Source organism: Monomorium pharaonis, chromosome 7 (genome assembly GCF_013373865.1).
Source record: "Monomorium pharaonis isolate MP-MQ-018 chromosome 7, ASM1337386v2, whole genome shotgun sequence".
NCBI lineage: Eukaryota > Metazoa > Arthropoda > Insecta > Hymenoptera > Formicidae > Monomorium > Monomorium pharaonis.
Window position 1 is genome coordinate 12,171,395 of NC_050473.1, and position 23,769 is coordinate 12,195,163.

The window sequence follows — 23,769 nt, forward strand, 5'->3', positions numbered from 1 at the left end:
ATGAATATAATTTTGCATTTTATTTTATGAGTTGTTGAATTATTCAAAAATAATTTAGCTGCTTCGTAATTACGTTTCATCAGTTAACTTTATTTATTATCTTGACGGTATTGTTTTAGGCCATGCGATAATCGAATTCGACGCACTATTCACGCGCGCGACATTCGTTCGTAGAGAGCAACGATAATAATTTACATGCGACTTGAACTTATTATTGTCGGCGGAGAAAAGGGAGAGAGAGAGAGAGAGAGAGAGAAAGGAAGGCAACGTCGTGCCATTAAGTAGATTCTCTTAAGGAGAAAAATTGTTCCGCGCTGGCCTACCACACGTGGGTACAGGTGTGAGTCGTAATAACATAGTGGATGTGCCCTTTAACCCCTAATATCCCTACCTTCGCGCTGACTTCACTAAGGCCGCCGCAAACGGACGTAGGAACACGGCAATCATCGTACCTCTGTATCAATTGCAGGCGCATTATTATTGCGGATATACTTGGCGGTGCGCTGTATCATTGAACTTTCGGCAATATGCCGCGATCGAGAATCGCTGTCATTGGCGACATGCATTATGTTCGAATGATACGAGATATACACGCTTTTCTTACCGGTACAAAAGGAATTTTCAGGGATTTTCACACAGGATTAAAGGAGTGGATAAAAGAAAAATCATTACTCTGTGAACAAGAATTCAAATTTTATTTGAAATATCTAAAATGTAGTATAATACTTTAGTACAGTATAATACTTTAAATCGTGAAAAAAGCATCGTGAACAATGTTCGGACGTTACCTTACAACTGTACTGTGACTCGTTTTGATATAGTAAAGTGTAATGAAAATCTGAAAGTCAGTGCACCGCAAGGTAATCGCACGGTGAGTTGAGCAAACCAATTTGGCGATTGTATCGAGATATATAGACGTAGTAAGGTCTATAACTGAAGGAAAAACGATTTAAATCTCTTGAGTAATTATAAAGTAACGTTATTTACGCGCTTCACTTTAGCGTGAGCTATATTCGAGAGAATGCTAAAAATGAAAAAACTTCCGCTTGGAAAGTTAAGGAAAAAAATATTGCAATTTGCTGAGAATTGCAATAATCTTGTTGTAATAACTGGCAATAAAATTTCAGTTAAAATTGCAGAGATATCGATCTTTAAAGGAAAAGAATTAATAAACGTTACGAGATAGCTCACAAAATGTGAATAAAACGTAATTATTAGCATATATTAACTAATAATAATTTGCGTCCACCGCTTCCATTTGAGCATTAAACACGATACAGACGAGTAATGTAAATGAATATCAAATCTCTTTTAATCTTTACGCATACCCTGTTCTCTCAGTAGCTATTTCAGATATTTTTTACTGAAATGTCTCGCTCGTGTCTCAAGTAGAAGCGTTGCTATCCGTCTCTCTACACTAAGAATATTATCGCTAACATACTTTAGCGGCTTTTAAAACCATCATTTCTTACAGATGTAATTCTTAATATGTAACGATCAACTTTACCATTTTTTAAATCAGTTTAATCGTTAAAGAAAAAATTTGTTTCGATTGAAATAACCTCTTAAAAATGCAGTGATTCTGCAAGCTAAACGATGGTCTTCAAAGATACTGAATATCGTAATACTTTGTCCGCACTTATCGAACTGAATATTTTTTTTTAATTCTTTTTTTGCAGAATATCATATGACAACCACATGATTTCTTTTGATAATAATATAAAAAAATACATGCATATCTAATAATATTATATATGATATAGATGAATATATAACATATTCAGTAAAATGATAAGCGTGACACGATCGTTACAATATTACCAAGTATTCCTTCAACCGCGTGCATAAGATAACACAGAATATTATAAGTAGCGTTTTGATTTTTCAGGTACTTTATACACGTTATCGTATTTCATATAAGGCAGATTAAAAATCGTGTCGCGCTTTCGCGATACGAAAGTGAAGTATACATGAAGTGTGCTACTTAAAATAGTTATTGTTTTGCAATGAAAGGCGTTGCTCTTCAATTCCCGAAATTTTCTTATCTCGAGGAATATTTTTTAACAACATTATCTAATTCCTTCAAGTTTCAAAAATATGAGACGAAAGGTTTCAATAGGATTTTAAGTAACACGTTACGTAAAAAGTTCTGCAGTATTCCATTATTTTATAATACTATAGTTGCATGAATGTAATATAAGTAAGTCTTCATATCAGATACCATGATTCTAAAGTAAGCGCAAAGTCACGCTTGATTATTGAGTTTCATTATCGTTCTCGTTAAGTCAGAGATCTTTATTTCATGAAATAATTCCATTGTGTAATATAACAATTGTGTTATATTATATTTTATTATTGAAAAGTATTCAATGACGTTCGTCCGTCTAATAATAGGCAATTAAATAATTGCCATTCTCTTATATGATGAATCGTAAGTACGTATGTACTTCATTATTGGATAACTATATGTAATTATCCAATAAATTCTCACTCAATACTCGTTCTTTGTATATCTCTCTAGTTGGTAAAATAGTAACGAGCAAAAATTTGCTATGTAAATTACACCTAAATAAAAGACAATCAAATGATAATCTCAGATCAATTCAAAAAAAAATCAGTCACTTTTTCATCGTTAATTTCAATCCAAATTTAAATTAAATCAATCAAAATTCGTAGAGGAACAATAGCAAAGGATGTGTTCCTGTCCATGTTAAACAGTAGGAACCATTTCTACGATTGCTGGTAATTACACTTTCGTGATTGATAACAAAATAAAAACTTTAATACAGCTTCATTAACACATAATGAAAAACTGTATTAAATTCCTGATAACATCAACGTCCGTTATAGCGAAGACGATAGTCAAGATCGTGGAAAGACTGAAATCATATCTTCACTTTCAATTAAAAATACTCTCTTTCCTTGCAACTTTTCACGCGTCGATCATAAAAAAAAATCACGAATATTCAGGTCGACGTTATTCATCGTCGTATGTAACTTCTCTCATATTCGCGATCTTTCTAATATTCGTTATTCGAGATAGTCGCCGCCGTTTATGATTTATTGATGCGATATAAGACGTATATAAAAATATCGTCTTTATTTATCTTGTTAATTCTTTCGTTCTCTTTCTCTTTAATACCTTCAGAAAAGTATATATACTTTACAATAAAGTATATGTAAAGTTTTCTCTCATCATCATTTTAATTGATGCGGCTAATGCATCGAATTTGAGAAATATACTCGCTTACGCGAATTTCTCATCGAAGAGATATCGATACTGAATAAGAACTATATCTCTATTCAGTACGGACTCATTTCTCTATGAGTCTAAGCATCACTATAAATACTTTGATTTTTTTCAGGCAATCGTAATAAAACTCTGCCTAACAAACATTCGCTACTTGTAGCACATAGTACTTACGTAAAAAAAAAAAAAGAAAGCTGTCGGCGACCATACTACCATTCATGCAGGTCGACGACACTAGAGATGTTCCATAATATAAAATAAAAACTCACAAAACGAATAGTGTAAAATAACGATAATTTGATACAGCTGGTATTTGCATTCCAAGAAAGAAAATATATGTTTTGCTAATCTTATTATTTCCCCGTGATTATTATCAGGATTTATTGTATTATGATATTATTTACAAAAAAATGTATCAAAACGATATCAATCATCGTTATTTTACACAGTTATAATTATTCTATCTACATACAGATTATCTCTATGTAGTCCGCAAAATGCCAGATGGACTTACCGACGATATCGCCTCTCTTATGAGAAGCTTAAGATCTGCATAAGCATAGATCGCAATCGTGGAACGCTTACACAGTAAGCATCATGCAAGTTGTAAGCTCTCAATGATTGACCATAAGGCATTTTTCGTTACCTCGCGTCGCATACATATGAATCCAAAATGGCTGCTTTCGTTACATAAACTATCATTCACTTTGTATCATACATTTTCTCAAAAAGACTTACAAAATAGATTTTGACAACTTACAGCATCCACATATCATTCTATCAAAAGCTCGATATCATTTAAAAATTTCTTAAAAATTATTTCTCTTTTTGGAAAAATAATTTTCGCCTCTTAGAGTACAAACTTTGCTTACCATTTCTCTTTAAGTCTATTTATATTAGTCGCCATTTCACTTTTAAATACGAGTGCCTTTAAATATCAAAGACACATCTCAAAGAAAATCGATAAATACATTTGTACAATTAGTAATTCTGACTAATTACGTTAATAGTCGTTAGTAAACTCAAACGACACATCTTTCTCTCGTTAAAGGATCATGTGCGAGAAAGATTAAAGAACTGTTGAAATATATCACAAGCTAAAGTTTTCACTTGCACTAAAAAGAAAATATATATATCAATATATCTTCCAATCATATGACACATTATATAAATATCGTCAATAGCATGCATATTATTATCAAACGTTATTTATATGAAAAAATGAGAAAACGAGAGGTGAAGAATATTTCAAGAATATTGCATCCAATAGGTGCTAAAATATACATATATGCACATGCATCCAAATTATTAATGTGCAAAGTCATATTATTTATTATTCTTAATGCATGAACAAAGCCGATAAATTCCGTTGCTACAATTAGATTCGATAATTTCTGTATGAGGCCAGTGTATCAATCAACATGCACGTGTTTGTAGCCAAATTTCTGCGTGATATTCCGCATAAGCCGATTATTGCACAAGCTGATTTCCAAAAGTTCATAATAATTTAAAGCTTTAAAGTGTAAATATCTGATGTAGCTTGTGTGTATATGTGTGTGTGTGTGTGTGTGTGTGTGTTTCATCATTTACGAAGATGTAAAAAAAAGATTCGTAATAAATATTTGTTGTTACGGAAACACAAATGACGATATTAGAAGCAGTACTGCGGGAGAGTTGAACAAACAGGAAGCTTAGCAATATGGAATCCAAGTACAATTTCTTTGTAAAATTCGATGTAAATGGACTCCCGTCCGTCAAAAAACTATCTATTTTATGTTTCCGGTTTTATATCCTCCTTCGGGAAGAAAACCAAATATTATCCTCCAAGAAAAATAGTATGTATAATGTGTAAAATATATAATATATGATCTCTGTATATATATATATATATATATATCTATAAATAAATATTTATACACTTTAACAATAACATAGGCTGCTGTCGCGCGCAATTCAAAACAATGAGAAAAAAACTACACCGATAATGCAACCGTCTTATATCTCGTTGCATCTCGTTTTTGCACCAATGCTAAGATAGAAGAGCAAGATATTTTTATTTTGCGACATTCGAGATTCGTTGCCAGACTCTGTACAAATTTAATCAATTACTCAACTGTCTATCATTCTTTCTATTCGCAAAAGTACACGTGTAAACACGCATCGATTCGTAATCAAAACATGTAACATTCAATTTCCATGTATATAAAACTTTTCATTTTCCCTATGTTAATTATGCCCGATGTTCCAGAGTTTACGTCATGATAACTTGGTTTGAAGTTATGGACCATCCAATAATCCAGTAATAAAAGAATAAAAACGCAGGCAGTGAAAGAAATCAGTCGCTCAAGTGTCGGCAAGTCATCTTCCCGAACGCATTGCCGAATTCAATGTGTAATTTAAAATTAACAGTCTAATAATGCCGTACACTTGCTGTAGAAATTTCGCGGACAGCCTTACGCGTCGTGGGCCCGATCGTTAAATCACGTTTCCCAACGTGTATCGGAACGGATATGCATAGCTAATCCATTTTCGCCAAAAATCAGTCGATCCTTGGACGTCGATATTTTTCGTATACTTGCCGAATCACCCCGTTCACACCGGCGGTGGTCCCCTAAAGTAGCGTATTTGCAGCGTGAACGGACTTAGCGTGTTCGCAGTCTCGCAAGAGTACGGCCTCGAGAAATAAACGGTGACGTAAACGACGAGCATTACGAAACAGAAGGGCAGTGCCACCTTGGCGATTCGCCGCATTCTCGCCCAGCTGTGGGAAATCGGCTTGCCGCCGGGGTTGTCGCCCTTAGCGTTCCTCCACGTCGTCGGCACCAATTCCGCGTCGCTTTTCGACGTATCTTCTTCATCGCAAATAGCTTTTTTGCGCTTGCTAAAATATAGAAAAAGAAAAAACTATTTCAACGACTGAAAGGAACATCACATGCACATTAATGACATGCACGTTACGTTTTGTGCACGCGCGCGCGGTCCTGTCTACGTTATTATTTTATTTACGTTGCACAGCGTGACTTTCCTTTCGTTGAATAATGCGTTAATCTGCTAGTCAAGCTACATATATTTGACCGTTTGGAGGAGAAACTCGTAGAAGTTCTCGACTGCGAAAATTAATTTATGCCGTCCCATGGGTCACAATAATACGAGCAAACCGGTAATAGCAAAGTTCGCCGGGAAATCAATTTGGAGATGCATGCACGTAACTTGGAAGTTGCGAGATTGGGCTTGCAATTACAGCTGGCGTTGCCGCCCTATTCCTTCATTAGCGTTACGTAAGTGCATGGTTATTTAACTTTTCCGCGCAAACGTTCGCGCTTAACTCCCGCTTCAATCCGCGAACAGTAAGGGAAGGCTTAAAAACATACCGTTGTCGTTAAAATCCAGGCTGTTTACGGACACGGGGAGGAAGATGAAAGAAGAAAAACGTGCCGAAACGGAAGACCGTCAATCGAAGAAAATGGCACTGAGTTTTTATATCTCTTTTTATGACTCGGAGTGCGGGCAGATGTTTCACGCCCGCGAAAACTAAACCTATTATCGCCGCCACCGAGCGGTGATTGAACGCGCCTATAAAAACATTCTTAAAACAAAGTTAAACGAGATACACCGCGGCGATAATTGGAATCTGTAATTGCGTCGGTGAACCACGTCGTGAGATTACGCTTTGACAAATGAAAAGAGACGAAGGAAAAAACCGGCGCTTAATCAAATTACATAACACATTATATTTTCTTCTGCAATATAATATCTCGAAAACGCCGATGGTAAGCGATTTTATAAAAATAAATTATTGAAAGAAATGCGCGCGAAGGATTATATCTGCTTTATGATTTAAACTTTTTTTGCGTTTTTTTTTTCGTGTACTTAGATGTGAGTAAGGGTGCAGTCACCCGTGGTGAAGTTCTCATATTTAAATGAGTAGCCGCCTAATGCCCAACACTATGGACCAACGACCTCGCGCGTCCCCACGTCTAAATAGTCGCCTTCATTCTTTACTTCCCATTTCGACGTTATGCAAATGAAATGTGAGCGTAGGAGGGAGCTGTTAAATTCCAAAGTCTCACTCTCAAATACTTCGGTAAATTCGACGGAGCGTTTGCTTATTTATACGATTGTCATTTCGCTGAATGGTCACACGGAACGTAAATGTCGATTGTTCGATTTTCAGACCAAATCGTTTACGTACCGCGCGAAATTACTTTGCAAATGGGATCGCGTGAAAGAAAAAAAAAAGAGCTTAGAGCCGGCTTCGGAACCGTGATAAGAGCCGGTAAGGATCGTAGGTACTTACTCTGCGGAATAATAAACCTGGCTGGCCGTTCGTTTGGCGGCACGCACATCCACGCTCGCGTGGAGAGTACGGGTGATGAGTTCTCTGCATTGCTTCTGCAAATCGCGCAGCTCGGTCGCGGCGTGCTCGAGCCTCTTCTTGAGATCGGTCAGAGCCTCGCTACCTGGCGTCAGCTGGGTCTCCAGGCTACGCGTGAGTCGCCGCAGCGCGGCCAATCTGCGCTCGCGCTCGCTCAGCTCCTGCTCGCTTCCGCTGTCGGAGATTCCACTGTCGGAGAGCGAACCACCCTCCTGCATGTGATTGCTCGCGGGGCTGCTGGCGAATTTCCCGCAGTGCACCTCTTCCGTTGTTGTGTCGTTCAACACCGCATCGTTCTGAAGCACAAGGATTGTGGAATCGCACCGATTAGTGATTTAGTTATTTAACAAGCGCGACAATATAATCACGAGCACAATACTGGAAAAATGTATAAATATCGTACATTAACGAGAAATGATTGGCTAGTTAAGGCGCGCTCTCTGTGCTGCCGTATTGATCACGGCGGTTGATTAAAGAATCTTGGGCGAACTACAATGAAACGACCGACGTGCGACGGATCGCGAGATCCCGATAAGCGGCGAGGTATACCCGGGAGAATACGATATCGAATATTGTATAATCCACTCTTCGCGCGTCACCGGAGGGCATCGGAAAGCGTATAAGACGATTATATAAAGTGTAGGGATGAGGAAAAGACACGAGGGTGTAAGGTGGGAAAGCGAGAATAAAGCGAGGATGCTGGATGCTAAATTGATCGCCGCGCGATACGTCAACGAACGTTTCCTGGGATTCGTATACGGAGATATCGAATTTTTTTTTCTTTTTGTACTTGCGTGTATAAATGCGTTGGGAGTAAATCAATATATTTTCACGAGAGAGACATATACGCGCCTTGGATCGGATACATTTGCACTAAGGATGCGCGACGGCATGGCGCGAATACTGGCGAAAATGCCAGTGGTAGTGGTCGAGTAGTAGACAGACAGTCGGGAGAGGAAGGGTGGCTGCGTGGAAGAAAGGGTAGGTTTAGGCTGTTTGCAACGGTGGAGACGGAGGGAACGAGCCTCCGGTAATGAAAAGCGCGATCCGCATACCAAGTAGCAACCTTCAACCTAGCCTATATATAAGTCGGTATACTCTCTCTCCCTCTCCCTCTCTCTCTCTCTCTCTCTCTCTCTCTCTCTCTCTCTCTCTCTCTCTCTCTCTCTGTTTCTCGTATAACGGATAGTAGGTACGAAGTGAGTCGGGACGAAATCCACGTTGGTCCGAGAGACCAATCGCGCGAGAGAAAACTGCGAGGAACTTCTTATTTCCGGTTACACTCGCGAAACATATATATATATGTGTGTGTGTGTGTGTGTGTGTGTGTGTACGTATGTATGAATGTGTACGTGTGTTACATATAGTGCAACAAGACGTAAAATATCTCGTATCGGACGTACCCGCAAGAAAGGTGAAGTAAAAAGTTTCCCCGTTTATCCGCGTAATGCAAAATCCGACTCGATTCACAGAGGGAGACAAAAAATAAAGATCGAGGTTCTTCGTGCGTCTATGTTCAAATAGTTAAATCTGGAAGGAAGATTTTATTCGCGTGCGCTTGTTAAAACGGCGTTTATTATATGCCGTTAGCGGGCCCGAAAGTGCGATTGATAAACTCGTTTAGCGTAACAGAACGGAATTTTCGCGGCAACATGGGCTACGAGCCACGGGCCAGACAAGCCTCGCTCTACCCGCGGTTGATATTAAATTTGTATTTTTACGCTGATTCCACGGGCCATTCCCGTACGTGACGCGAAAGGGAATCGTTCGGGCGATTAACGATCGGAGTTCCCTGGGGAGCCGCTGGCTCTGAGATGGCCAACACCCTCGATAGCAACTCGGACTCGCTGTATCCCGAAAGCGCCGAAACTTATCTCCTTCTGCTTGCTACCCAGCGGCGGTCTCGCACATACATCGGTTAATATTTTATTTACTACCTATCAAAACTTATGGATTCTTTTTCCGAACAACGGGCGCGTCCGTCAGTCCGGGTTCGGTTGACTTCGACCATTTGTAACGCTACGAAAAATCTTGCTTAAGTCAACTATACGCGTACATGTGGAGGATATGAAGACACGTATATTAAATTTTTATAAAATTGCACCTTTGTTTTCTAATGTATCGTCGCTCTATCGTCTGTGAAAATAAAAAATTATAATGTTACACAAGGAAGGAAAGACTGTAAAGACGCGTCGCGAGTGTTTTATTGTAGACTTTTCTCTTCTCCTGCTCTCCGAAATAAAGGTGCCTGGAAAAGGAAGGCCAGAGGGGGAGGGGGAGGAGGGGGGGTTCGAAAGGACTGTCGCGAGGGGAAGATGAAAGGAGAAAAAGAGAGAGAAAGGGAGCGAGAGAGAAAGAGAAAAGGAGAATCGTAATGTCAAGTGCATGAAATTATTCCCTCGAGTGCTGTAGATCGGCAAGACTAAGAACTTTTCGGATTATACCGCCTTGACGGGAGTTTGAATACGTTAAAATATAGACGCGATACACATGGAAAGAAGAAGAAACGAGACGAAAGGAAAGGCTCCTATTATTGGAGTGAGAGTATTGTGTCGCGAGTCGTACGTCTTCTTGACAGGCGAAATGAGCACAGGGACAATTGGAAATTGTTACGGAGCACCTACACGCCGATACGCGGGATCGAGAGCAGTCGGGTACAAGTTCTTAAAAACATTTTCGACACACACAAAAAAGCAATGTGTCTTAGGTATTCAATAATTATTTTTTTGCGCAAAAATTAATTGATAATGATAGTTAACAGCATTTACTTTTACTTTTTTTTTTACCGTTTATCATCTCGTGTGTCGTAATACGTTAATTATGTATATATGTAATTATTAATGTTCAAATGGTGATTTCTTATATTACACGGGCAGGCTAACTTGCGATAGGTACGCGAATCTCCGAAGACCTGAGCAGTATGTCTTCCCGACAGGCTAAACGAGCGGACCGATCGAAAATCGCGGTCGCGAACCTGCCACTCGCTGCACCTTCAACTACTTTCCTTACGTCCATAAAGCAAAGAACCCGACGTAGAACGGGCTTGCCAAGAGATTTACTTTATATGCAAATTAGAGACGGATATGGTGGAAATAGGGGGATGTGATGGCGTTTAACGGAGACGCGATATCGACAAGTATCATCTGTCAAACGTACCCTCCAACCTATACCCCTCCCCCCCTTTCCCCTCCTAAGAGTAACCTCCGCGTGTTCGGGCTAGTCGAAGATTTATCTCCTGACGCGCGCCATATGTGGCGTGCGTAATATACAACTCTCGTCTACATGACTTTCAATTATTTTTACTTCTCTGAATACGTGTATTTAAAAAAACTCTCTCTAAATAACAATAACATAAATTTAAATGTTTGCATTATTTCTGAAATATTAGCGAAAAATCATACATTTAAGATATGATTTTATTGCTTTTATTCCTGATAATGCCAATAATAAAGAAAGAGGGAAAAATCGATACGGTATCTTTGGTAAAATCTGTACCGCGTAATCTGAGGAATGCGATTTGCAAGCCGATTTAGCGTGACGTATCGGAAATACGGGATGTACAATCCGCATTATAATCTCGCTTTCCTTTAGGTAAGTTACATCCCCGAGATCCGCGACTTTGCCAATCTATGTGGGGGAATGGCTTTATGCACACAAGCGATGCCTCTGGGAACCGTTACCCCATCCACTGGCGTTGAATAATTGCCAACAACCATCTAACCGATTGAAAATCAAGGATGCAATGGGGATATCTGACGTAGGATTTGGGAAGATTTTCGTAGTTCGCTAACTATAATCGTAAAAAACTGTGCAAGACGTTTAGTAAAAAAAGATTGAGATAAAATTTAAGACAAAATAAAGTACAAGTCAAAATCCTATAATTTCGAATGAATGGTTATTGTGTATATTTGAATTACCATTTTACTATTACTACTATTAACTGATTAGAAAAAAATATTAAATTTAGTTGACAAGAACAGTACCTGACAAGTGATGTCTTCCGTCTCCGACAAGAGTCGCGCGACATAACGAACAGAAGAGGCGACCTCCGAAGTGGCACCCGCTTGCTGCAAAGCTATATTCAAAACCGTCAGTGTTTCCCTATCCCTTCCCAAAGCGGACTGAAATTCGGCCAAGCGTATACCGAACTGCTGCATAGTTTGCAAAACGCACAGCTGCTGAGTACCTCTGAAAAGAAAAGCATAGACGCGTACGTTTACAACATGAATTTTAACATGCATATTTTAATAATAGTTTTTATTAACTCTCTTATGTCGTGTACAAGGTTTTTTAAATAATCATATAATAAGTTAGAAACAAAATTTTTTGTCACTTTATAGATCTTCGAAATAGCGATAATGATGTGAACCAATAATAAAAATTATAAAACACTTTATATTGGAATGTATTAACTTGTAAATCTTTTCCTCTTCATTTTTATTTTATTTTCTATGAATTATTCATTATTTCTCGAAAGGGTGAATACAAAGAACGCGAAGCAAATTTGAGCAGAAAAATCATGCGAGTCAATACAATAAAAAACGAAAAGAGGGTAAAGCCGTTGCGCAAACATTAAGACGTCGAATTATTAGTAGGCCCTCCCTCCGGCACTATCGGCAAATAAAAACACTTTATTCCAGGTCAATCTGTGAATGTCCCTAGCGAACGTACGAATGAATCGAGAAAGGTTGATCTTTGTCTCTTTTCCGCATTGGCGTATCCATCAGAAAGGCAAATAGTTAATTGATCTTATGAGACCTCCATAGTTTTTAATGTTGATAAATATTTTGTAACATTTTTTCGAATAAATTGTCAATTAATTGCCCGAATAAGGAATTCGAAGGGATTAAATAACCATTCTTTGCGGAAATCATCTCTCAAGAATATAAAAGTGTCTCTTCGTACCAAACGAAGGGTTAGGATTGACCTCTGTAAATCCCAATGGGTCAGTGGTAAACCCCTTTTTGAATGGCTTAAACCCCTATCAAAGGGGGGAATCAAGTGCTCATATGGAAATTAAAAGAGGGTTATAATGATCGTGCTAACTATTTGCTCGCCTGAAGAAAAATGTTGTGGCAAAAATTATAGTTTATTTTGTAATTTTCTAAAAAGATAAATTTGCCTAACAAATTTTAATTTAAATAATCATGAAAATTTATAATTTTTTTTTTCTAATTTAACTTTTCCTATTTTATTCTATTTTACAGAAACTAATTTATAAAATAGAATCGATTCAATTTTATTTTATTCTAAAAATTAACAAATGTGTGCGAGGGAAAATATGTTTTTTTTTATATTTCACATCGATAAAATATCGGTAAAAGTCGTGACAGGAAACTGCAAGAGGATATTGCCCCTTCTGAATCTCGATCAGTCGCTTTTCTGTTAGAGCTGTCACTCGGAAAACGTCCGTGATTAAACGCGATCTCCGTTAAAGCTAGTAATCCCACGACACGGGTCAAAATCCCAACGAGGAGAGCCCTTACTGGCGGTACCTATGCCGCTCTCGGTTTCCGCTGTTTGCTTTGGTGGCTTCATTACCTCTCAAAATATTTGCCTAACGTCACACGTCGGCCAGCAAACGGCCAGTCGATGTGATCCAGTGCCAACTATTCTATACGGGATGTACCATGAATCCCGCAGTAAGGGCATTCTCCAAATTAATCAAGAAAACTATCAAACCATTTTCTCGCTCGTTACTATAGCGCAACTCTCTCAAAATTTATTGTAGGCTAATTAATAAATGTGCATTCACCGAGAACGCGTGCCTTTAATTTGTATTTAAAAAATAATTCAATAATAAAGAAATTAGCTTGCAATTTCGAATATTTTGCACATAGTATACTTTCTCGATTTTTCTCGAGAATTACATGAAAAAAGCAATCACTCACTTTTGGAACGTCTCGTCCCATATCCTATAGAGATCCGCCACGCCGTCCTTGAGGGCTGTGCAAATTAACGGTGCGCAGGCACCGAGATTGGTGATCAACCGATTTGCGGAGACGTTCAGGTCGAGCATCGCCGCCTTGCGGTCCTTCAGAACAGCCAGCTCGGTCTGCGAACATAAAATATACATTTTTAGTAGCTGGTTCGCTCGCCTAACTCAAACGAATTACCCGCGGTGCAGGGGCAAATGCGCAGGGGTCGCCCGAGGGTGAAGGTGATGTATAAAGTGGCCGCGGACTAAGAATCCGGCCAAGAACGGATACACGTGGGATCTAAGTGAGTTTTATCGCGTGTCTACCAAAACGTCGGATAACTTCCTTTCCCGCGTGTGTCGATCGATGCAGTATCGTATTTTATGTCTTTTACTTTCGTGTTCACTGTAACCGAAGCATCAAATATCTACGTTGGAAAATATATTATTCGGGAGATTTTAAAAAGTCAATCTACCATCGACCGCTATTCCGTTTCGTACAAGGGAATCGTATATTTCTCACCCGATCGACGTAAGATCGATATAAGATGCAGTGCGATAATAGCAAACATTGGTAGTTCCTTCGAGGAGAAGGAAATTACTTTTAAAGAACGGAAAAAACAAGAGGCAGAGGACATAAGACGCGCGAGATGACCACAAGGGCGAGTTTTACGAGCTTCCCTTCGAGGTCTCCTGCTCGTCACGCGATGAGCGAAAGAAATGGAACGGGAAGAAGAGGTACGGGCTCTCGTTTTCGTTCTCTTACGCCCTATGTCGCCGTCGTAAACCCGGGTTTATTTATGCGATCCTCGTCGGCAGCGTCCCGCGGTAGGACGACGGGGATGTGACAACGTGACGTGGTTACTGCATCGTGGCTATGCCGCGTGTTTCTACAACCCTTATATTTAGCTATGCCGCCACTGATAAATGCTCGTTCGCATTTTATTTCTCTCGGCTCGACTAAAGGAAAAATTACGCTCCGCTCACAATCGACGAGCTTCGTATCTTCTCTCTTTCCGTTTGGAAAATTCCCCCTCCCCCTCCATTAAATTGCACAACGCTCGGCGCAAGCCGCAGGCAGTTAGCTGGTTTTGTTTGTGCCGTCAAGCGGGGTAAATCGCGCGATGAAAAGGAGAACGCGGGTCCGACGCGCGGTCGGTATTGCAAAGTGCGCGGCGTGGATTTGCCCCCGTGTCCGGCGAAAAGTGGTTGTCATTGATATTCCAGGCGCATAGGAAAGGCAGAAGCGACCGTTCCCCCGCTTCTACCCTTCTTTCCGTAGCCACCCTGCTACGCTTCTCCTCGCCGCCATCGGTATCAACGACGCATAACCAGCCGCCGAGCCCCCCTGCCACCGACTACCCTCGCGTCGCTCGCCCTCGCTGTGCCCTCGCGCGGCTCGCAGCAGCAGCAGCAGCAGCAGCAGACACGCACATTCCGATCTAATTCAATTTCCAATCAACAGCCAATCAATTGATTCGAATTCGGTATACAGAGCGGTCGCTGCGCGTTCGGGACCTGCATGCCTATGAGGGCCGCAGCCCGGCCCGCCCGCCGTATCACCGGGCACGTACCCCGTAAAAGTAGAGAATTAGCTTTTTACGTCTCGTAATTCCACGGTACTAAGTGGAACGGAGATACACTGTCGGTATTCTAATTGTGCCACGACCCTCCCGCGTATCGCGTTCCGCGCGGTTCCCTCCGCGATGGAACGGTAAAGACCGTGTCTCGCGAGGAGAGAAAGAACAATTTGATTTTCTACATATATATATTTTTTTTAATTCTGTCACAAATCCATTTTCACAATAAACGCAATAAATCTTAACGTTAAAATACGCGTATAGTCGTATATTATTACGTGATGTTACATTTTCGCATATATTTTTAAAGCCGCAATTCTCCTAAGGTTAATTTTATTAATTATTTACGCTGGACGGTGAATAAAATTATCACGGTAAAATTAATTTAGCGGATGAAGCAAACTGCACACAAACATACGTTTGTCCGATATTACGCAATAACATAATCAGCGGGGCGACGTGCCTCATCGAATCGCGCCGTACGTTTCGCGGCCCACGCCAACGTACGCGAGCGTACGTGCCCCGCAGGATGGACGCGTAGACCCAATTGTGCCCTGCTTAGCGATGCATAATACATAACGGAATGTTCAATTCTGTCTCGCGCGCGTCAGTCTGCGGTTGTTCGCGCCGTTGCACTTTTCGGAGACGCGGCCTGCATCCCAATCGCGAATCCGCCACGTGCGACAATCGTCCGCCGCGATACGTAATCAGCTTGTTGACAATCCTCTGTCCATGCACGGCTACGTCGACGTCTGCGTGTATTTCGATTCTCTCGAGGCGTTGACTCGGCGCGGCGGTCTGCGCGAACTTTCGTTGAGAGACCGCGGCGAGGTAACCCTCAGTCAATGACCGGGCGTACGACATCGCGGGTCTTATGACCGCGTCAAACTTCCCTCGCTATCACAGGGACTTTGACGACGGTAAAAGCATGAGAAGTAAACGAGAGGGGAAAAAAAAGAGAGGAAAAAAAAAAGAGGTAAAACAAGAGTGCGGCTCCCGCGTTCGGACCGGCAGCGGCGCGGATTGGCGCGAGCTACACGTCTCGTGCATAATGCAGCAGAGCGACGAGTTCACCCGGCAAATGTTGGACGCTAATACATCTTGATGATAGATAGGGAGCATGTGTTTGGTCTTCGCAATGAGGTTTGGGGAGGATGGTGCGGGGGTGCGACGGCGGTGGCGGTAGCGGTGGCGGCGGCAGCAGCTTCCACGAAGGGCTTCCGCAGTAGGGCTGAATGTGCCGGGAGGATCGAAGGGGGATGACTCTCGGGGGGTGGAACTCCACCGAGCGGGGTTAGCTAGGTTCGCCGGCATTCGCTCTCCGCGCGAGTTGCGATGCCGAGCACGTCGCCGTCAGACGAGCGTACGTGCGACACGACTACGCTTTTACGCCACTACCTCTGCCTCTCTACTTGGTTCCTGACTGCGCTCTCTCTCCCTCCCTCCCTCCCTCACTCTCCTTCTCTACCTCCCTGTCTCTACCAACGCCTCCCTCTCACCCCTTAGTCCGCCTCCTTCGACTGCTTTCATTTTGTTCCTCTTCCTCTCCGACCGCGACTGCTTGGTGAGCTTTCTACCTCCCCAGTTTCTGACTTTTCTGTCTTACCCGCCGTATCAGAGACGTTTCCAATATTGCGCTTTCCCATCGCGATTCGATTCCCGAAGAACTTGCAGAAATTCGTCAGAAACTGCATGCTTCGAGATGCACGTTCGAAATTCCAATTTCTCTTTCTTTCGAGTCTTTTTTAAAGTCGCCAACGTAAGCACTTTCAACTAAATTCTTGGATATTTTATTTGCTTACATCACTCGCTTAAAATCGATTACGTCATTTATGTTTATTAAGAAATTTTTATTAGCGCAGTTACGGTTTCGTTTTTAACAAATATCTCGCTTCAAAATTATTTATTTAATAGATGCTCTTATTGCGACAATACTTTAAATTAATATTAATTGATACACGTATAAGTGGATTACATAGAAATAATAAAAGTTGTGTTTATCAAATCAATATTATAAATATAATTTATTTAGCTAGAAAGCAAGATCACGGAAGAAGTGAATGGAATCTCTGCCGTATCAGTAGAGGTATCAGTAGATCTCTTGTACCACAAGAGAATACATTTCTATCGGTACACTTACCGGCAGCTCGCAAATTATCATAGTGTAATTTACTCACTGTCGATAAAAAGGTATTTGTAATTCTGTCCTACGAATATTACGATTTCAAATTGCATTTAATCAAAAACCAATATTGTGTATATATACAATTCACATATAACGCTAATGAAATTTAATCGGAAAACTTTCATCTAAATAAATCCAACATGAATTCTCTATGCCAGAGAATCTTCTAGGAATAGCTTTCAAGTCAGTATATACATGTATATGTGAAGTAAAAGAAAATATACGAAAATAACTTACGGTGATCCCGTTAATGCGATCGTCGAGCACGTCCTGCAGCTCCAGACCGATTTCATAATCGGAAAGTCGATCGTACATGGCTTTGAACTCCGTTCTCATGGCAGCCAGCTCGCGATGAAGAGCGCTCCCCATTTGCGCCTGTTCGACTCGCGATGCCAAGCTCTCCCATCTCTCGATTGTACCTAGATGAATTATACAAGCATTTTAAAATTAACAATAATTTATACATTATTCGATTAATTTTTTTTAGAACGTTTACTCAATAAGATAAACAAAAATCTTGAGGATTAAGAATATTTTGTCCGCATTCTAGATTTATTTCTAGCAAATCAATAAAGTTTCGATAAACTTGTTTTCCCTCAAAATAATATAGAATATAATGTATACAGATTTGTACATAGAGAGTTCTCGACAAAAAAAATTACATATGTAGTGTTACAACTATAGAACTCAGCACAATAACACGGCAGACTTTCTACATTATTGTATACTGTAATAATCTAACATAGGTCATCTAGATACTCGACGCGTGCATTCAACTTTTTCCTGTTTTTTCTTTTTCCAGCGAGTCTCGTGAAAGAAAGTGTACCAGCAATTATATTCCTATATGTTGTTTCGTTTCCGGGCTTTCAAGAGCTATACTGTTATCCGTAATAACGGTATCTGTAACGATTCGTGGTCCCCCATCAGCCGGTTATGTAAAACGATCGTGAACAAAAAATCTTAAAGGTCAAGATACTTGTGTCTGTACCGTACGGCTTCCGCGACCTCTTTCTCGCGTCTCGCCACTTTCTTTTACGACGACCACTTTTTCCAGACCGAAACCGCACGATCAGCGCGATAGAAATGATACGGACGATGCGAACGAAGATCGAATTAACGCGGCGTCGTTGTAAAAGTTGCCGTTACGTCGTTGAGAGGCGTGCACGGAATGCAATGGGAAAAATCAAACGCGTAGAAAGTATCGTGTTTTGCATTGACCTACAGGAAATGACGGACCATATGAGAAAAACGCGATACAAAACTCGTACCACGCACGTGTTGCATATGTAAACGCGCGCTTCGTGCGATCGTACGGCTCGCTCCGCCGGAGCGTAAATCGCATTGAATGCAGTTGGCGTGTTTTCAAACGATGTAACGCCCGATGCGTCTTTCGCGGAAACACACGTACGCGTATGCGAATTGACGACGAACACAAAAGGGATAACGCATAAACGGTTCATGCCATCAGGTCGAACGCCTGTTGACGCAGTTTCGTGCGCGAAACTCAAAATGACAGTTAGTTTACCCGGTGAAATCTCACGTCCACGGATGCTTCTATACTTTCACGAAACTAATCGCAATTTTTTAAAATTCTGTTTCGGAGAAGTGGAACAACGATCACGTGCACAGTCGTCGCGTCATGCGGTACATTGTGCAGTCGCGTCTCTTCGAACGGCGATATCGCGAGGATGATCGATGGATTCGGCACGGCACTACCGCATGGATGTGTCGTATATTATTACAGCACGCAACAATGCGAAGATCCGGAAAGAGAAAAGGGTTGCTACAATCGTTCGCCTTTTCCTGCGCAGTGCAACGGTTCCCAACGTTCAAAATAAGCAACCGAAAATTTCGTGCAGAGTTCGGTGCAGAGGCGTTTTTTATTTTTATGAGCTAACAATCGGATAATATTTCGAGATGTTTTCACGTTGTTCACATTTCCCGCGGAAAGTCTATTCGAACGTCTGCTTGCGTAAGCGTTTACTGATCTTCTTTGATCGATGTTCTCATCGGGTCGGCGGCGTTGCTTTACGTCATTTTAGAATACGCGAGTTTCATTTCCAGCCATATTTAATGTCGATACTCAATGCTTAATGCCGCCAATAATACATTGTAAATTTTTCGACAATATTATAGCTGTGCAATCTTGTAAAACGACTTTTCGAAACCAAAGTTCTGTCCAAAGCGATTAACAATTATTTCTCTTGGCGCAAACAGCAGCCGTGTTGGAAAAGAAATCGAGAAGAAATTTAAATATAAAAATTGTTTGAAAATTTATATTTCACGATATTTGAAAAACTTGGAACTTGTTAATTGCATAGGAAAAAAAAAAAACGTTTCTCACGGTCGATACGACCGTATAAATCACACTAACTGCGCAACAATAGCAATAACTGACGAGGAAGGTAATACGTACGCGAATTGCTTGGAGCGACCTTTTCTCCTCGCGCGAGCATCGAAGCGACAAATTCGTAACGACAGGTGGATACGCGTCGGCGGTCCGGAAGACGCGGGTGTCTCTTCTGCCAAGTCGCGTCGGACGAATCGTGACGAGTAGCTGAAACGCGACGCGAATGCGACGAATGAGCGAACGTCCGTTAACGTCCGGGCACATCGAAACACTGCGAGGCACGGCGCTCGTTCGCGAGAGCGAGCACCGTGTCCCCACGTGACGAACGTGAACGGAGATACGATTGCGCGAGCGAACGCGAGCGAGTCGCGATTCGCACGCGTTAATGCGCGGCCGCGGATCAAGTGTACCGCCACCACCGGTTCCTATGACCCTGGGCGACGCGACGGAGTTAAGTCAACTCGTTAAGTTTCATATAAGGTACGACTCTCAGAGTTACGTTTGTGTTACGTACACGCGCCGTGCACGTACACACCTACGTGCGCCACCTTGACACCCACGTGCACGCGCGATCGGCGACCTAACGATTCGCTGAGATTTACGATCGGAGTAAACTTGCCTAATTCGATCCGACTGTTATATGACGCGCTTGATGCACTAACGTAGATCGTAAAACGCTCGGAAGCTTTTGATCAACGAGTTATTCCTGACACCAATGTCCCGAATAAACAATATCGCATGGAATTTACAATGCGTCGCGTGGTCGTTGGATGCATAGACATTTATATTTTATGCTTTCTCTTACGCTCGGATGCGCTTATTTAAATTGTTGATTAGAAAGAATATATTGTTTCGTGCCTAGCATCAATTCAGAAAGCTGCGAAGGTACGCATTATTGCTTTAGCAGCTATTCTAATTACGATATATATTTTACATATTTTAAGTTTCACAAATAATGTTACAAGCCCAAGTGTACGAAGAGAAACTAATATTAGCACATCTACTTTTTATTATATGTATCTTATCAATTTCTTGTTTTCTTATTTTGATTCTCTTTCTACGTTTACCAAACTAAATACAGGGATAAAGAGTTGAGAACCGGAATTATCGGAAAACAGTAACAAAAAATGTGCAAAAGGTTAAAATAAAGAGAAAGTATTAAATGCATTGTAATACATGTTAATAAGCGGATTAACAAAGTTTTTTATTTAACATAAATAATAAGGTACATATATACAAAAAAACAGATAAATAATATTAGTTAAATTAAAATAAATAATATTAGAGTTAAATTAAAATAAGATTCAAACTTTTCCAAGTTCTTGCTATTCGATTAGGTCATGAATATAAATGTTAGACCGGTCAAACTAGAGCAGCGATTTCGCAACGACGCAAAAGTAGATTACAGCTAATTTTGACATAGACGAATTGAAGCTTAACGCGCTTACTAGACGGTAGAGAAAGACTTTCATGCTATAAAATTTTGTGCAATAGAAATTAACACTCACATTTTTGTTATCTTCACTCGTTTAACAAAATAAATGCGATTGCAGTGATAATATTAGATAACGGCAGATACGATGAAATAATGTGAGCGCACATTTCATATCTCTATACAATAATTTTTCACTATACGTGTAGTAACATGCAATAATATGTTGTTTTTATCGTTTCTCACCGTGCACCATTAGAAATAAGCCGGAAAACAAGCGCGCTCAGACACAAAGTGATTACAAAGAAGAATGATTTGTAATTGATTAATTGCTTGTACTCACCGCGAATTTGTTTCAAATATTTTTCATTTCGCAAGTATCCGTTTTGCGATTTCAGCACGGCCTGCAAACATCCTAAGTTTTCTTTACATGCAGACTCCACGTCAGCCTATTAGAGATAGAAAGGATAAATACTATTAACTTACGCTTGTACTAACACAGATCAAATATAAAATGGTGCATCTAATTAATCATTTTATTATATTTTGTTATTCCACTTAACATATTAACAAAAAGTAAACAAATATTTTTAATATAAAAAAAGAATATTATACAATGCTGCAAACCTTAATATAAGATCTTAATATAAGATATATAAATTAACAACACATAAATCTTATATGTGTTACAAGAACACAAGATTTTTTATGTTCTTAAGAGTAATTGAAATTATACATTAACATGTAAATAAAATATAATTTCAAGTTTCTAATCGAGCAATATGTTACAAATGCTGTCAATAAAATAGGAAAGGAGGCAACATTATAATTAACGCAAACTCTTAAATAAAATTATAGAACAAAACTATATTTCATGCATTTATACAGTATACACGTATACACATACGCGAGTCACATGCAGACTTAATAAAATTATTACTTACGAGATAAAGCGAAATTACGGATAAAACGTATAAGAGATAAAGTAAAAACCGTACTCCAAAAGCATCTATAAAATGTTACGGATATAGGACACTGTACTGCAAGTATTAATAAGAAAATACGTACGAGTTCTGTAGGAACCGCGCCACTGGATTTTACAAAAGTATTTTCAGCAAGTTTAAGCTGCGCTTGTGAATTTTCTGCAATTTTTCGTAAATCTTCCTCGTCATTATCACTGTCTTCCGTACTGTCGTCAATTTCCTAGAATACAAGTACATTAAATTGATTACATAACACGGCGTCTCCTTGGAATTTATGCCGAACGTTACATAACACATACAGATGCATTGTCCATAAATGTATTAAAATCAAGTAGAGCATTACGACCATTTATGTTAGACATTTTAGAGTTTTATCTCTTTTTATACTATCAAAAATAAATTCTTGATAATTATAAATAATATAATTGTTATTGTCAATGTAATTTTATCTTAACATTTGATTTATCAATGTTCTAAATATATATATTTATCAATATATTTTAATACCTAATAATAATTTAATAGAAAATTATATTTCATAAATTACCCATAATATATTTAATCTGTAGCAAAACATTCTGACAATTACAATTTATATTGTAACAACATATTATAAAAAATCTATATGGAATTAATGTTACATTACATATTACGTAAAATAAAACACCTATGTAATTGCTTGAAAAGTTTATTTCGTTGTAGATATAATTTAAAGCGTAATACTTCATCGAAGTACATCTGTATCGATGTATAACGATCGGATATATAATGATCAATATTAAAGATGGCACAGTATTCAATATCATAGATACATAAAAATCATTAATATAGTGAATTCAATTACATCTATTAAATTCTTCTCTTTGCAAAGCTTTTTTTTATAAAAAGAATATGGATACTTGATCGAGGCAGTATAATAGTAAAGGACGTACATGATACGTGCGAGTCTTGGGCAATGGCGAAGAAGCAGGAATTGCGCTTATACTGGATGCGCATTCCGACTGACTATCTATAAAGAGTCGATAGTCGTCTCCAAACTCCAACAATTCTCGAGCCGTTTCTACATCTAATGGCTCGCTATAAGTTTCGCTCATGTATTTCTCCTGCGAATTATTAGAGATTGATTAATAGATCGAAATAGATAAAGACAATTCTTTGTAGATTATTACTGTTAATGCTATGCAATTTTATGTCACCTGATAATTATCCCAGGCCTGTTCGTACAACGAATTGTTACCGAGACTGTTCATTTCCACGTCACTATCTATATTTGATTGCTGATTGCTTAGTTCTTTGCTATTCAGTACGGTATTGAACATATCATTATTGTAAACGAAGTGTCCTTGAGCACAGTCACGATCCTCGCCTTCCGTCTCCAATGTGGAAGCAACTGACTTACAACAAAATAGTCTGAGCGGTGTAGGATTACTGGCAAGCGTCCTTTCTACGTGTAGTTGTTGATGGACGGTACAGCCTGAGAAAGATCCGGATTTGACGAGAGTTGTGGAATGACTATGGCAGTTTTCTTTCGGAACTATATGCATTGTGCGATTCAGATTCATTTTGCGAGAGGAACGTTGCTGATTTGAGCTGCCATCGCTTCCGGCAGAATGATGATTAGCATGCGCACTTTCTGAGCTAGATTCGCTTTTACGGCCCTAAATAAATGTGAATCGATAATTTTTATTATCCCCAAT

The 23,769-nt window shown here is 39.7% G+C and overlaps 1 protein-coding gene across 1 annotated transcript in view; it reads right to left on the reverse strand.

Annotated features, from left to right (window-relative positions):
• Nucleotides 1-672: 672 nt before the first annotated feature.
• LOC105832356 overlaps nucleotides 673-23,769 on the reverse strand; it is a 41,272-nt gene continuing 18,175 nt past the window's right edge. Inside the window, exons 13-21 of the mRNA XM_012673215.3 lie at nucleotides 23,269-23,730; nucleotides 23,005-23,175; nucleotides 22,158-22,292; nucleotides 21,433-21,538; nucleotides 17,545-17,726; nucleotides 13,517-13,680; nucleotides 11,609-11,813; nucleotides 7,548-7,921; nucleotides 673-6,131 (exon numbers count right to left, since the gene is read on the reverse strand). Coding sequence (XP_012528669.1) covers nucleotides 5,843-6,131; nucleotides 7,548-7,921; nucleotides 11,609-11,813; nucleotides 13,517-13,680; nucleotides 17,545-17,726; nucleotides 21,433-21,538; nucleotides 22,158-22,292; nucleotides 23,005-23,175; nucleotides 23,269-23,730 — 2,088 coding nt within the window. The 3' untranslated portion in view covers nucleotides 673-5,842. The remainder of the gene's footprint in view (nucleotides 6,132-7,547; nucleotides 7,922-11,608; nucleotides 11,814-13,516; nucleotides 13,681-17,544; nucleotides 17,727-21,432; nucleotides 21,539-22,157; nucleotides 22,293-23,004; nucleotides 23,176-23,268; nucleotides 23,731-23,769) is intronic.